This window comes from Homarus americanus, unplaced genomic scaffold (genome assembly GCF_018991925.1).
Source record: "Homarus americanus isolate GMGI-L3 unplaced genomic scaffold, GMGI_Hamer_2.0 scaffold57980, whole genome shotgun sequence".
Classification (NCBI taxonomy): Eukaryota; Metazoa; Arthropoda; class Malacostraca; order Decapoda; family Nephropidae; genus Homarus; species Homarus americanus.
In genome coordinates this window covers 7,621,069-7,637,989 of record NW_024716703.1, presented here as the reverse complement: position 1 = coordinate 7,637,989, position 16,921 = coordinate 7,621,069, and the positions used below count along the sequence as shown (strand labels likewise).

Sequence of the window (16,921 nt, the reverse complement as noted above, 5' to 3'; positions counted from 1 at the left end):
TGGCGGCCCTGCCCACTACTTCCCTCTATGGCAGCCCTGCCCACTATCTCCTCTATGGCAGCCCTGCCCACTACTCCTCTATGGCAGCCCTGCCCACTACCTCTATGGCGCCCTGCCCACTACCTCCTCTATGGCGGCCCTGCCCATTACCTCCTCTATGGCGGCCCTGCCCATTACCTCCTCTATGGCGGCTCCCCACTACCTCCCTATGGCGCCTGCCCATTACCTCTATGGCGCCCTGCCCACTACCTCCTATGGCGCCCTGCCCACCACCTCCTCTATGGCGCCCTGCCCATTACCTCCCTCTATGGCGGCCCTGCCCACTACCTCCTCTTGGCGCACCTGCCCACTACCTCTATGGCAGCCCTGTCCACCACCTCTATGGCAGCCCTGCCCACTACCCTCCTCTATGGCAGCCCTGCCCACTCACTTCCTCCTCTATGGCGGCCCTGCCCACTACCTCCTCTTTGGCGCGCCTGCCCACTACTCTCTCCTCTCTGGCAGCCCTGCCCACTACCTCCCTCTATGGCAGCCCTGACCACCATTTTCCTCTATGGCAGCCCTGCCCACTACCTCCTCTATGGCAGCCCTGCCCACTACCTCCTCTATGGCGGCCCTGCCCACTACCTCCCTCTATGGCAGCCCTGCCCACCACCTTCTATGGCAGCCCTGCCCACTACCTCCCTATGCAGCCCTGCCCACTACCTCTATGGCAGCCCTGCCCACCACCTCCTCTATGGCAGCCCTGCCCACTACCTCCACTATGGCAGCCCTGCCCACTACTCCTCCTCTATGGCAGCCCTGCCCACTACCTCTCTCTATGGCAGCCCTGCCCACTACCTCCTCTATGGCAGCCCTGACCACTACCTCCTCTATGGCAGCCCTGCCCACTACCTCCTCTATGGCAGCCCTTCCCACTACCTCCTCTATGGCGGCCCTGCCCATCTCCTCCCTATGGCGGCCCTGCCCACTACCTCCTCTTGGCGCGCCTGCCCACTACTCCCTCCCTCTATGGCAGCCCTGCCCACTACCTCCTGTCGGCAGCCCTGCTCACTACTCCTCTAAGGGCGGCCCTGCCTCACTACCTTGGCGCCTGCCCACTCACCTCCTTCTATGGCAGCCCTGCCCACTACCTCCTCTATGGCAGTCCTGCTCCACTACCTCCTATGGCGGCCCTCTGCCCACTACCTCCTCTTCTATGGCGGCCCTGCTCACTACCTCCTCTATGGCGGCCCTGCCCACTACCTTCCTCTATGGCGGCCCTGCCCACTACCTCCTATGGCGGCCCTGCCCACTACCTCCCTCTATGGCGGCCCTGCCCACTACCTCCTCTATGGCGGCCCTGCCCACTACCTCCTCTATAGCGGCCCTGCCTTATTACCTCCTCTATGGCGGCTCCTGCCCACTACCTCCTCTATGGCGGCCTGCCCACTACCTCTATGGCGGCCCTGCCCACTACCTCCTATGGCGGCCCTGCCCACTACTCCTCTATGGCAGCCCTGCCCACCACTCTATGGCGGCCCTGCCCACTACCTCCTATGGCGGCCCTGCCCACTACCTTCTATGGCAGCCCTGCCCACTACCTCTATGGCAGCCTGCCCACCACTCTCTATGGCGGCCCTGCCCACCACCTCCTCTATGGCAGCCCTGCCCACTACCTCCTCTATGGCAGCCCTGCCCACTACCTCCTCTATGGCAGCCCTGCCCACTACCTCCTCTATGGCGGCCCTGCCCATTACCTCCCTCTATGGCGGCCCTGCCCACTACCTCTATGGCGGCCCTGCCCATACCTCCTCTCTATGGCGGCCCTGCCCACTACCTCCTCTATGGCGGCCCTGCCCACTACCTCCTCTATGGCGGCCCTGCCCACTACCTCCCTATGGCGGCCCTGCCCACTACCTCTCTATGGCGGCCCTGCCCACTACCTCCTCTATGGCGGCCCTGCCCACTACCTTCCCTATGGCGGCCCTGCCCACTACCCTCCTATGGCGGTCCCTGCTCCATTCCTTCCTCTATGGCGGCCCTGCCCACTACTCCCTTTTGGCGGCCCTGCCCACTACTTCCTGCAGCCCTGCTCCACTACTCTCTATGGCAGCCCTGCCCACTACCTCCTCTATGGCGGCCCTGCCCACTCACCTCCTCTTTGGCGGCCCTGCCCACTACCTCTATGGCGGCCCTGCCCACTACCTCTATGGCGGCCCTGCCCATTACCTCCTCTATGGTGGCCCTGCCCACTCACCTCCCTTATGGCAGCCCTGCCCACCACCTCTATGGCAGCCCTGCCCACCACCTCCTCTATGGCAGCCCTGCCCACCACCTCCCCATGGCGGCCCTGCCCACTACCTCCTATGGCGGCCCCTGCCCATTACCTCCTCTATGGCGCTCCTGCCCACTACCTCCTATGGCGGCCCTGCCCACTACCCTCCTCATGGCAGCCCTGCCCACTACCTCCTCTATGCGGCCCTGCCCATCACCTCCTCTATGGCGGCCCTGCCCACTACCTCTCTATGGCGGCCCTGCCCACTACCTCTCTATGGCGGCCCTGCCCACTCCTCTATGGCGGCCCTGCCCACTACCTCTATGGCGGCCCTGCCCATTACTCCCTCTCTATGGCGGCCCTGCCCACTACCTCCTCTTGGCGCACCTGCCCACTACTCTCTATGGCGGCCCTGCCCACCACCTTCCCCTATGGCGGCCCCACCCATTACCTCCCTATGGCGGCCCCACCCATTTCCTTCCTCTCTATGGCGGCCCTGCCCACTACCTCCCTATGGCGACCCTGCCCACCACTGCCTCTATGGCGACCCTGCTCCACTACCTCTCTATGGCGGCCCCACCTATTACCTCTCTGGGCGGCCCTGCCCACTACCTCCTATGGCGGCCCTGCCCACTACCTCCTCTATGGCGACCTCTGCCCACTACCGCCTCTATGGCGACCCTGCCCACTACTCCTCTATGGCGGCCCCACCCATTACCTCCTCCATGGCGGCCCTGCCCACTACCTCCTCTATGGCGGCCCCACCCATTACCTCTCTATGGCGGCCCTCTGCCCACTACTGCCTCTATGGCGGCCCTGTCCACTACCTCCTCTATGGTGACCTCCTGCCCACTCACCGCCTCTATGGCGACCCTGTCCACTACCTCTATGGCGGCCCCACCCATTACCTCCTCTATGGCGACCCTGCCCACTACTGCCTCTATGGCGGCCCTGTCCACTACTGCCTCTATGGTGACCTGCCCACCACGCCTCTATGGCGACCCTGCCCACCACCTCCTCTATGGCGACCCTGCCCACTACCTCCTATGGCGACCCTGCCCACTACCGCCTCTATGGCAGCCCTGCCCACTACCACCTTCCCTATGGTGGTCCTGCCCACTACCTCCTCTATAGCGGCCCCACCCACTACCCCCTCTATAGCGGCCCCATCCACTACCACCTTCCCCATAACGGCCCTGTCCACTACCACCTTCCCTCTGGCGGCCCAGACCTCTACCTCCTTTCCTATGGTGGTTTTGTCCACTACATCTTTCCCTATGGCGGCCCTGTCCACTACTTCCTTCCCTATGGCGGCCCTACCCACTACCTCCTTCCCTATGGCAGCCCTACCCACTCCCTTCTTCCCTATGGCAGCCCTACCCACTACCTCCTTCCCTATGGCTGCCCTGCCCATTACCTCCTTCCTTATGGAGGTCTTGCCCACTCCCTCCTTCCTTATGGAGGTCTTGCCCACTACCTCCTTCCTTATGGCATTTACTAGTGATCGTGTAAGAATGAATATAGAATTGACTCCTCTTCTTTTCTTTGTTATTGACGATGCTTAGCTGAATTATTTTTTTTAGTTCAGGAAAGTGTGGTCCCCGAAGTTTCCCCACTAAGGGCTAAATTAAAGATGACTGCATTTATGCATATGATAGCATTGAGCCAGCCATAACTTTGTATTTAGAATGCGTAGAATGACAAACTTGGTATCAATTTCGGATAATTTTGAGATGCTTGATACATTGGATGTCATATTTTACGACCAGCCATTATCTGCAACCGCAAATCCAATAATCCTTCACTGAACACCAAAATACTAAACAAAAAATGAAATGACCTTGCATAACTTGGGAAATAGAAGTAGTAGAAATGATGTGAGTAATCTAATTAAGTAATGAGTATCATATTCTCTATTGGGGTGAGTATAATGAAAGTACATTGATTACTACCATTTTTATACAATCATAGATCATAACAATGGTTGTGCCTGTAATGTCCTTGATATTTATAAAACCTTTAGGAAATACATAGGTTATTCAGTCAATGAGCATAAATCTTTAGGAATTAGATTTCTTGTGCAGAACTATTGTTTCATAACAATAATAGTGCAAGTATCACATACCAGGTGAAAATTTAGACGTGTCAGATATCACTCATTACATATTTAAGTACAGAATATTTGATGTGTGCAAATACTCCTGTCCAATGCACCCAAACTTCATCCTAACATGGAAAGTCACAGATACAATTTGAAGTAGTAAAAGGTTAGCTGCCTTTGAAGTGGTTTTCTTTCTTTTGGCAAAATATTACACAATGGAGGCCACAGCACTTAGTGTCACACTTACCACTGCATTCACATGTTCTCAGAAGTTATGCAGGTCATAGTTTCAGAACCTTAGAAAGCTTCAAAGAACCCTCCTTTTTATCCCATCCAAAATTAGTCAGGCCTAACATGTTCCTATTCTGATTGACAAGAAGGGTGACCACACCACTTATCACATAGTCTGACCGTCTGAAATGCCCTAGGATCACACTTGACGGTGAAGGTAGCTCACCAAGCACTTTAACAGTGGAACTTTGAATATAACACTCAATTCACAACTCCTCAAACGGAGACACCGTCGGTTTGGACCTTGAGCCTGACCATATTTGAAAAGGGGAAAAGCTCCACCATCTAGATATCTTGCTCACTGAGGAAGGGGGGCTCAATTTGGCTAAATAAGCCAGAGGGTTGCCTACCTGGATGTAATGTGTGGTTTAACAAGCACCTGGCAGAGTGTGGCATGTAATTTCTCAGACAGGATGTATGAATGTAACCGCTCGCGGTTATAATTGGGTTGATAGGGGAATTAATCAAAGCCGTCCAGTATCACACGATAGTTTTATTCGGTCATACCTGGAAATAAATGTCCCACGGTCAATTGTAAGTACTAAACACACACCATCACCTATGTTTGATGTATTTAACCATAACATTATATTAATTAATCTCTTAAATTAGCTTAATCCTCCATACAACAACAATTACCAAAACTAACTAGTGAATGGCCTGAGATTGAGCCATGTGTGTGGGTACAGACTGCAGACGATTGTTGGTGCAGAACGCGCATGCGTGCCGTAGTGTCAACAAAGGCTGTAAGAGACTGCTCCTTAAAAGTCGTATTTCTGACGAATTCAGCGAGTCTACTGTTCCCAGCCTGTGCAGACAACTATAGTGAGACCCGGTTATCAGCACAGTGGGATCTTTTTTTTTTTTTTACTTTTGGACTTTGTCATTTTTGGGGGATAAAACATCTGGTCCTACCACCCGGTCCCTCTGGTCGAAGTTTTTCAAGTTTGCGCATGCGCAACGTGAAGTGTGATGTAGCAGTGACGTCTTTACCACTCCACCTGACTGCAGTGTTGCCAACGTGCCCTATGCCGGCCGGCAGTTGACGCTCCCGTTCATTGGAGACAGCGGCAGTAGGTGACAGTGATGCTGACGACTTTCATCTTGAAGACAAGTCGAAGAAGCAGAAACCTCAGAAGTCAGGGTCTCCAGCAGGGGCTAATGATCCCTCTCACACCCCATCTGGGGCTGTAGAGGGTGGCCTCCTGCCTTCAGGGTCCCCAAGTGAGCTTACATGTGGCTCAATGACCGACCCTCTGCCGACGATGGACATAGGGGATTCCCTTTGTCTCCCTGCCCCGTCGCGCCTTCGTCGTCTCGCCTTTCCTCAGGACTTGCCTCTTGAGCATATGGACGACCTGGTTCTTCCGTCACTGCTCTCCACATCAGGACTCAACATTTCGCCTCCGCCGAGGTCCTACAGCCGTAATAGTCCCCACAGATGGATGAGACGGTGCGCCTGCTCACTCAAGTGGGCTTTCCTGCTCCCCAGGGGGAGGTGATGCTGAAATTCATCACCATCACCCCAGAAACTCGTCGTACCAAGGTAGTGGTTCGCCACGTACCCTGGGAGATCCCTATCGACGATCTTCGCCCTCTTCTCCCACAACTACTCGACATAGAGCGCCGCATCAACCCGGTCTCCAAACGTCCATCCAACGAACTCATCGGCTGGTGGGTGGGTCCCCTCCCTCCGAAGGTGAATGTAGGACCAATTCACAACTGTCCTGTCGACCTATTTATCGGAACCCCGAAAGTCTGTGGTCGTTGCCAATCGTGGAAACACCGCACCTGGGAGTGCATGAGGATGGTCGCCTGGAAAGGCGTCGCCAATGACACCATTCACTGTTTTGGATAGTCAGGTTTCATTATACAGTACAGTACTTGGGCAAATGCTGGGAAGATACTGCATTCTCTCATTGTACCTCCCAGCACAATGAATCATTACTTTCACCATGTAGAAAATCCCCAATTTGGGAAAACAACATCATGGAAAGTGGATGATTCTGACATGACAATGTCAGAATCAACCACTTGAAAAAACAAACAAAGAAAAAAAAATAACAGAAAACAGGAATCGTTGCCTGATCCAAATGTATTCACACATTTTGAAAATTTGTGAGAGCTTTGTGACTAGTGAATGTATGACAGAAAGAAACCCTGATGCATCAGAGTCACTTTTGCAGAGGAGATGAGTGCATGTATACCACCCCCAATGAAGCAATTCACCTGGATGAGTGTCTGGAAGACCACAGCAAACAGACAAGATCAAGAAGTCTATTTTGTTAGCTTTTTGGACCCCTGAATCAGACAGGGTCAGATTTGTATCCTCTATTAACCTGAAGAATAGGGATAAACTTGTTCATATGATAGATTTACAGTGTGTAGGAACTTTTTTTTACAGGAAAGCATTGCTTTGAGAACATGTGTATTTATTTAGGGGGATTACCCTGAAATTTTTAACGAGACTAATGAGTCTAAGACTCAGTCTGAATTGATACCATGTTTGTCACCTGCCCCCCTTCTAGTTCTCAAGTTATAATCATTTCATTATTTTGTGTACAGTATATTGGTGTTCAGTAAAAGCAGCCATATCAGATTTTTGGGTGCAGACTTGTGTCTAAATTAGCCGAAATTAATACCAAGTCTGTCATTCTATGCATTCTAGATACAAAGTTATGGATTGCTCAATGTTTTCCTATGCATAATGGCAGCCATCTTGGATTTAGCCCCTAGCAGGCAAATGTTTCCTAATAAAAAAGAATCTAACTGTAATTATTGAATCTTAAGGGTCATATAAGCCAATCAAGTGTCAAACTTCGGGTACCCAAAAGTGTATACAGAAGTGTAGTGCAGAGCCAGGAGTATAAGTAATGTTTTACATTTAGGGATCTCAGCCTTTGTGTTTCCTAATTGAACCTAACCAAACTGGATCAGACATAACCTAACCCAACTTGAACAGACCTAACCTCCCCAAACCTAGCCAGACCTAACCCTCCAAACGTGACCCTCGGCTAGGATAACTACCGTATTTTGCGGCGTAGAAGACGCTGCATCGTGGAAGACGCACCCTGATTTTGGAAATGTAATTCTAGGGGAAAAAATTTATACTTACTGACTGACACCAGTGAAACCTTTGCTTGATATACAGCCCTTTTGGCACAAGTACACACACCTCTTTGAATATCATCACTTATAACTGCTTATCAGTCGTCATTTTCATAAATTGTTAATAAAAAATCTGTACAAGTGGAAATCTTTAATATAGCACTCATTTTACGAGTATACACCTGGTCACCTCCGCGTCTAGCAGGTTGTAGTGTTTACATTCTTTCTCTTGTTTTTGTCAGTATGACAACGACGGGAAATATTTTCCAACAGTAGAAGGTAAGTGTAGGTTATGTATCTAAGCTACTGTGCCGAGTTGCATTTATATATGTAATCACGTGGCAACACTGCACGTGTTATGTGGCAACATTGCCCCGAGGCTGCCATATGGCAAGGCAGTCTCAGTCTTACTCCGTGCCTCGTGCAAGGCACACGCAAGTCACCACTTGTATTTCTCCTATCCGTTAATAAATGGACTTCAGTGTTACCCGGTGTTTCCCTACCCATCACTGCCTTCTTCAGGGAACACTTGCAACCTTCATGGCGCAGTGAGTAGGATCTGTGGACTTACAAGTGTGTGAACAATGGACAGTTAGCCGGCGATGTGAGCGTCGATTCTTAGTGTGTTGTGTTGCGTTCTGTTTCGCCTCGATGTGCAGTGTTGCACCGTCACAGTGCGTTTTAGTGACGGTGGCAGTGTTAGTGTCAGTGTATTAGTGTGTCTAGAGCTGAGAGTTGAGCATTGGCCTGTTTTTTGTGGTACCCACGGAGCACGCAGGCGTACACCCTTCTCGCGTGACATCTGGGGAGACACTGATGTTCTTGCCTCCGCGGCGGCTCCAGCCTAAGACCACCGCATCTGCTGTCTCAGACACACACACACACACACACAAACACACACACACACACACACACACACGCACGCACGCACAGAACAGTGGACTCTATGCGTTATTTCTGCGCTGTTTATGTCATATATATGTGGTTCGAGCTGATGAGGCGCCACTTTATATACTAAACAGCGCAGTTCAAGCATACTAAGATGGGCGGTAAGAAGGGACAACGTCAAGATGGGAGACATGACTCCCCACCACCATCCCCTCCACCGGGCGCAGACTCTCATCCTCCACCTCCAGCGACGGACATTGCCACAATTCTGAGGTGGATGGACGACAGGGACGAGAGACGCAGAGAAATGGAACTTCAGAGGGAGGAGACACGAAGAGAGGCGGAAAAGTCGCGTTTTGATGCACTATTGGCGACCCTGGCGCTAACCCACCCTCCCTCACTCGCAGGTTTCGTGCACCAAGGCGCCAATATCCTCCCCCCTCCACCACACCAGCGTCCTCCAGGCACTCTTGCTACTCCAACAGCTCCCAAGGCATCTGTTCAACCCCCACCCGCCCTCTCACCAGACGTCACATTTCATCTTTTTCGTGAGTGGAGGCGGCGGTGGACAAATTACTCCACGATGGTGGACCTTGACAGCATGCCTACAAACAAACAGCTCATCCAACTGCAGATGTGTTTGTCGCTGGAGACCCAGAGAGTTTTGGAGCACACGTTGCAAGTGCCTACCGATTCTACGTCTTCAGTGACGGATGTGCTTGACCTTTTACCGGAGCACGTTAAGGGTCGGAATAACGAGGCTTTGCGTCGCCGGGCCTTCACCAGCTGCAAGCAGGCGGAGAATGAATCCTTCGACGACTTTTTTGTACGTTTGAAGAGTTTGTCGGAAGAGATCAACGTCTGCAAGGCGCACAGCCGGGAATGTGAGGAAGCCTGGATCAAGCATGGGATCTTGGCAGGTGTCAGGCAAGAAGAGTTGGTGCAGCGACTCATTCCCCTGGACGCTTCCTCCACACTCCAGGTGGTAGTGACTGAATGTCAGGGCTGCGGTCGCTATGGACACTACGACAAGTGCTGCCGCCAACCCAAGCCCAAAAGCCCGATACGAGGAGGAAAGCAGCGCACTTCCCTCGGGGTGGTTCGCACACAGCCCCCTTCAGATGGCCCCCACAGCCCCAAGCAGCAGCTGAGTCACATCAGGAGGGTGGAATCGACCACACGCCCCAGGGCTACCCCTTTCCCTACCATCCGCGTCGCCGTCACACACGGTGATGTCGGGTCACATCGAGGTGATACCGGACACCGGCGCTGATACTATGGTGATAGGCCTGAAGCACCTCCAGAAACTGGTCCTCACCAAACGCGGCCTGGGACCACCGCCGCAGCTGCAGTACTACAATGCGGACGGTTCCCAGATGCCGGACGCTGTGGGCTCCTTTCAAGCGTAGATCACTTACGGCGACAGGTCGTGTCACGGATGGATCGACGTGCAGCCTACTCTCGCTACACCCTTGTTGTCGTGGGAGCACTGCAAGGAGTTAGGCGTGGTGCCCAGAGACTTTCCTGAGCAGATCCCAGCTGCTCGGTACACCGCCAGCAAGGTGCGTGAATCAACGGTAAACCAGCTGCACTTTAGACTTCCCAGAACCGTCCTCCGCCCGCCTCCACCAAGTCAGCGGCTGCTTCCTTTTCTGGCGGGAGCGTCTCCTTCAGCCGCGCCATTTATTGAAGAGTATAGATGTGCTGGTGGCGAAGGGCCTCTGATTCCGCACGAAGGCTATTGGGATGGTCTGCCGGAGATACACCTGGGAAGGTATTTGCAGTTGATGCTCTATTTGAGATTCAGTCGAAGAACTGGATTCCATGGTGGCCCAGTTGTGTGGTATCTGTTGGTGGCGTAGTCATGGTGCCTCTGGCTGTGGCTAAGACTAACGGTTGGTGGGGATTCTGCCGACTTGTCTGGCTTAACAGCCAGGTGTCCGTCCGCCCACCCTTCACCACACCTTTTTGCAGATGTGGACCGGTGTGGCAGCTTCTGTGGTTTACTGGCTGATCCCACTGGAAGAAGGAGGTTAATGACCACTTTCATATGCAGACACTTCTGCTGTATTTCAGGTTCGCTGCTATGGGACGCCTTCTGTCTCTTTGGTGACATGGCACTTCAAGGCGTGACCAGCTTTGCGTGAAGGTGGGATGACGTACTCTCTGATGAGACTACCTGACATCTTGCTTTCTTCGGTTTGAGTACTGATGCCAGGTGTAGGACGCATGGCATCTCTGTGAATGCAGTTCGTCTTGGCTGCCTGCAGTGTCTTTCTCTTGGCTACCGACTCTCCAAGGGATGGCGACTGCTGGGTTGCAGAAAGTTGCTTGCATGGGACTTGAAGCCACGCCTTTCGGATCTCCAGGTCTTTCATGGGCTGTAATTGATGGCCTTAGAACTTTCTCCTGGCAGCCACATCGCGCTGCCGGGCCTCTCCGCCCTCTGATGAGCCCCAAAGAGGACTTTCACGTGGACCCATGACCACGGCCTCGCCTTTCATATAAAATTGAAGGAGGCCCTGTCAGAATCCACCTATCCTGCACTCTTTCGACCCAGCGCTTCTACGTCATCAGTTGGTGCACCAGCGCCATGCGGGTTGGTTCCATGCTTCTCGGGGATCACGGTGGAGAAACAGTACCATATTTCCTCACCGATGCTTGGTCTATTTCCTTCTGCTCGAGCTGGAGCTGCTGTGGTAGTGTGGGCCGCCTTCAAGTGCAAATTCCACCTTGATTGGTCTACAGCACTTAAACCTCATCACAGACCACAGGCCCTTGGTCCCCATTCTTGAAAATATATTAGCCATCGAGAATCAGCCTCCAGCCTGAAGGAAGATTTTGGCCTTCGTCTTCACGCTTAGCGCGCACAAGTAGAGAGTTGTGCATCCAGTTCCCTCTTTCGCTCCCCGTCGGCCGCTTCACCTGAAACCGAGATGCTCAGCACGGGCGTTTCCCCGCGTCAGCAACATCGTCACTTGCAGGCCGTACCGGTCCCTCGCCAGCACCCAGGCCTCGGTCTTCGCCACCCGACAACGATCTGGCCGCCGGGAACTACGGACCGCGCTTTCGGTGACCCTCCTACATCGCTCTTGGAGAGTGTGAGGACTGAGTTTACCGCGACCGTTTTGACCTCCACCGCCCTACGCCCGTATTGGAAGATGCGGTGAGGACCTCTCATAGATGGGGACCTCGTCCTGTACAGTGCCTGCGTGTCGTCACCGGGCTGTCCGTCGTCTGCGTTCGCGGCCGCCGACCGTATCGTGGAGCAGAGCCTGGCGCCCGCTGAGCAGGCTTCGCCATGCTGGCGCGGCGACGGCTTACGCGGATGTTGTAGCCGTTGCAGTAATTCGTCCTCGAGTGTTGATATGATGGACCACCGCGTGGTCATGGGGACACCGGATGGTGTGGTGTTCCGCGTGGTGCAGTAACTCGTCACCGAGGTGTTATGAGACCACACGTGGTGCGGGGACACCAGGTGGTTTGGTGTTCACATGGTGCAGTAATTCGTCCTCGAGTGTTGATATGAAGGACCTGCGTGGTCATAGGACGCGGTGGTGTGGGAGGTGGTGTTCTGATGCCGCTCCTGCTGAAATGATGTTGTGTTATTTCGAAGTCGGGTGTGAAGCCGACCCACTGTTGTTCCCAGGGTAAACTGATTAGCACCTCTTGTCGAGGTGGCGGTCAGTTCCAGGGTGCTTGTATCTCACTGGGTCATGGCTCTCCTGGCACTGTCTAGTGCTGGATTCACTGGCTTAAACACTGTTCTCACTTCTCAACACTGGTCCCATTTTTGAAATTGTTACTTTTGATTATGTTGATATCGGTGGTGAGGATGGGTTGGGAGAGGACTTGGGGAATGGGTAGACATTGGCCAAGGGGTGCTGCTCACAGGAGCAGCGATGAACTAGTCTTGACCTTCGTTGGTCTGGGGATGTAGTGTGTATGTGTGTGCGTGTGTGGCACGTGCTTGTTATGTGTGATGGTGTAATGCATCTAGTGTGGCAGCATTATGTTAGTGTTAAGCCTTCTAACAAAAACAACCTGATTGGGTAACCACACCCAGTAAGGTTATCCTAATGTGTTAAAACACAATCACTGATCAAAAGCAAAAACAAACTGTCCTCTCTCTATATAGTTGCTACTGGAATATCAGGTCTCATCTGGATATTGGTATTAATGGCGGCCTGAAAGAGAAACAGCCCCTGTGGCAAAAGATTTGTGCATCGATAAACATAAACATGTAGCCATTAGTGGTCAGCTCCCAGACAGGGTTAGGCTCTGCAGAACACGGGTCCGGCTTATTGCTTCTCTGGAAGGGCATAGCCTGCTGCAGAGAAAACACATTTATGGAGTTGTTTTGCCATTCCTTAATCCATCTTATATAGGCTAACTTGGGTCTGTTGAGGTCATTGGTGTAGGGTGGGCATCAAGGAGGCCTTCTATGTAACCTTGACAGAATATATCCTCTGTTCTTTATATAAAGAAAAGGTTGTGTTCTTAGGTTTGACTTCAAGTCCAGTTAGCAGAGATGTTGACTTATGTTGGGAACCAGAGAGGAATACAGAGTGTAATCAATGACTACTTCTTCCTCATTAAGTGTGCTAGTAAGCCTCACTGCTGCCAACACCTTGTTAGGGGCTAATGGGTTCAAGGGTTTGGCATCACCCACAATCCAAATATTGGCATCTCATTGGCTTCTAACATTGTCAGAAAGAAATCGCCTTGATGTCCTCATCACCTGAGCCATGCGTGGCTGGAGCCACTGTATTTTGCAGATCATCGCTCTGTCTAGGCCAAAATTCACCGTGCTTTTAAATTGTGGGAAGTCAACAAGGCTCAAATGAGGTTTTAATGCCAAGCTTGACTGAGATTAGCAGTAAACAGCCAGAGAGCAGCATGACGATGGGCATGATAAACAACCAAACAACAAACAACCAAAATCTGAGTGCCGAGTGGGGTCTTTTAACTCTGTCATCACAAAAATCTGCAGTGAGACTCTCAGCAGTCGAGAGCAAACACCAGGATTAATTTGGATGGATTACTTGAGAAATGTACTCTATCCTTTGATACATGCTGCTTTTAATGGCAGAAAAAATCAATGGCCTAGAACAAGGCTTTGCAATCTAAAGGATGAATGATGGAAAAATAAAGTGTGTGAAACACAAAAATTTGCAGATCTACTCGAGATGTGTGAATTTTTCAATTCCACTAAAGCAGTGGTTCTCAACCTTGTTTGCCTTTTACCATGTCAGATTGTATTATTCCCTCCTTTCAGGATTGTGCCTCAAAAGTTTGCATTCAAATATGCATATAATGCAATACTTTGTGATTTTATGTATCTGTTTCTGAAAACTTCTGATTTGAGAACCCTGCACTAAAGCAATGTGTTTGGTCCCCTGTTCATCGGGTGTTTTTCTCGCTTATGTCAGTGCTGGAAAGAGCACTACTGTGGATGATACTGACTACCCAGCAAGTCCCTCAGTACCTAGACCTGACCCACCTGAGCTATCCTCCATCCCGTGATGAGGTACCTACTGCCATCAAGGCAGATGATGAATAACAAAGCCACAGGGGTTGAAGAAATCCCAGCGAGGTTGTATAAAGCAACCAGCCATCTCCAGTCTCCTGGAGAATATAGAGGAGAAGGTAATCTCCCAAGATCTTTGATACACTATCGTCAATTTTTAAGAACAAGGGAGGCCAGTCTTTCTGTCAGCAAGATTAGCCAGTCCTCGAAGGGCAGACTTCTTCCTAAAGCGAACGCTTCCTCCTAGAATCTAAGGGTGGTTTGGACCATCATCGGCACCACTTATATGATGTTTGCTTGTCGTCATATTCTGGGAAAAGTTAGAAATAACGTTGTGACTTAGCATGGCCTTCATCGACCTTTGCATGCTTGGACTCTGTCAGGAAGTACTTTGGCAGCCCTTCGGTCGTTTTGATTGCCACCAAAATTCTGTTATTTTTATTGTGGAGGCAACTGCACGATGGTGTGAACGGTACTGGTTTGGTTATTTCCCCATCCAAATGGGAATTAAGCATGATGTTTACTTGCACCAGCCTCTTTTTGTTTGCTGGCTGCCTTCGCTTCGTGCCAGTGCCAATTTAGGAGCAGATGAAGGACTTTTTAAATTAAAACGACTTCATGCGGGCAAAGGTGTTAGCCACTTCCATGAACTTGAGTATGCTAGGTGATATAACTTGTCACTCACACCGTGCAAAATCTTAGAACACGTATGCGGCCCTGCCATCCATTCAGGGTAGCAGCACTACCCTCTGTAATGTTACCCACTTTCAATATCAGTATCTTGGCTCTCACCTGCCACCAATGGAAATGTATTGATGAAGAGATTCACATCAGATCGATGTGCATCTGTTGCCGTTTCTAAAGTGTTTGGGAGCTGAAATTATCTACAGTCAGCTGCCAAGGCAGCTACTTTACTGTCACTTAACGAATGCTAAATTACTGACGGGCAATGGAAAGGTATAAGGATAATCTTAAGAAAAACTTGAAAGGGTAAATTGGCCCCTCACCTGGGGAGACGATCACTCCATTATAATGCTTGGAGAAGCACCACGCGAGTGTCACTACTTTCGTATGTTGGCCTCCACACGTGTTACGTCTGTGGACGGCCCCGCCGGTCCTATATCTGCCTCTCGAGTTATCTGTGAGATACCAACGAAGGTAACATTTTTAATAACTCATATCATTGTATTATAACTGTATGATCATCATAGTTGATTCTGAGTGACAGAAAAGTACTAAGTGTGTGCGTGTGGAGGGGGTCGTGATACTTAACTCTGAGTTGGAAAATTGTTTACAGCTTGAGTTGACTGAATGTGTCTTTTCTGTTTCATCAACAGCAGGAGAACAACAGCAGCAGTGGTGGCGGTGGCAACAGCAGACTGGTGGAGGTAGTGACGGGCTCGACCACCAGCATCACCACCAGCACCAACACCATCACCACTACCTCCGCGTGCGTGGTCGGGGCTGGCGACCTTCTCCTCTGCCACCCACAGCAGACCACTTCCCACCCTTCCACGGCTTCCCAGTTCCTCTTCCCCTCCTCGTCTCCACCGCCCTCCTTGTCACCACAATCGTCGTCTTCGTCAGCGTCGTCGGTGTTGGGGTCGTCCTCGGGACCTCGTACTGACGATGAGCTCACGCTGTTGTCTTGGCTTCAGGACTCCAACCTACTACGGGTGAGTATGTCTTCAGGGGCTATGAAATGCTGTGATTTTATTAGGCATTGTTAGGGGGCAGGTGTAAATGAAGGCCCTTGTCTGGTCTTTGATGGGAGGGAAGGAGAGGTTGATGATGAGGTGAAAGAGGATGGTAGTAGTGGGAGTGTGGAAGGTTGGAGAAGAGGAGAAGGGAAAATGTGGTTTGAGTAGAGGGGAGAGGAGGGGATAGGAGGGTTGATGGGGGGGGAGAGAGAGATAGGAGAAGGGGGTGGGTGGTTAGAGATGAAGAGACAGTGATGGGAAACTGTCTGTTGGGCGTGTAGGCCCTGGGAGAAGACGATGGGAGGAGCGAAAAGTCGCTTAGGAGAGTAGTAGGGTTGAAGAAGGGGGAGGGAAGGAAAGAAAGTGTGGGAGGAGGAGAAGGAGAGGGACTTTGAGGATGGAGGAGGGAAGGAGGAGAATAATAGAGGGAGAGAGACACGTGCCATGTGATGTAGGTGTCTGGAGAAGGGATAGAAGGAAGGAGAGAGAAAGGAGGAGAAACTCTCAACATCTAATTGTTTACTGTGCGCTTACTTACGTAGTAATCTTGCTGCCCCAACAACTTAATATTAACTGTTCTGGACACCGCGTCTGTAATTTTGTAATCTAGTAATGTATTTTTTTGGTCTTTTTTTTTTATAGAAACTGCGTAATGGTCATTCGGGTGTGGGGTAAAGAAGAGTGGTGGTGTTAGCTCTTTTGAGTCGATACATAGATCATCATGGTCATGTTTTGTGAGTGGCGGTGCCCGTATGGACGTGTTGCAGTAAGCGCCACAAGTCGTGCCTGTTGTCTTTGTCATCAGGGGACGAGTGATTGAGGGAGGCAACACACACACACATTAATCACAAATCACAATATCGTGTGCATTAACTTGGTATTACATCACCTTTGTTATTACATCTCGTCAAATTTTAGATATATATATATATATATATATATATATATATATATATATATATATATATATATATATATATATATATATATATATATATATATATTTTTTTTTGTTATATATATATATATATATATATATATATATA

The 16,921-nt window shown here is 50.9% G+C and overlaps 1 protein-coding gene across 2 annotated transcripts in view; it reads left to right on the top strand.

The window, feature by feature from the left end:
• LOC121858274 overlaps positions 1-16,921 on the top strand; it is a 180,501-nt gene that overhangs the window by 119,258 nt on the left and 44,322 nt on the right. The window contains exon 3 of one of the 2 annotated variants that reach the window (XM_042354583.1): positions 15,513-15,852. In XM_042354583.1, coding sequence (XP_042210517.1) covers positions 15,513-15,852 — 340 coding nt within the window. The remainder of the gene's footprint in view (positions 1-15,512; positions 15,853-16,921) is intronic. The other variant, XM_042354584.1, reaches the window with a different exon arrangement.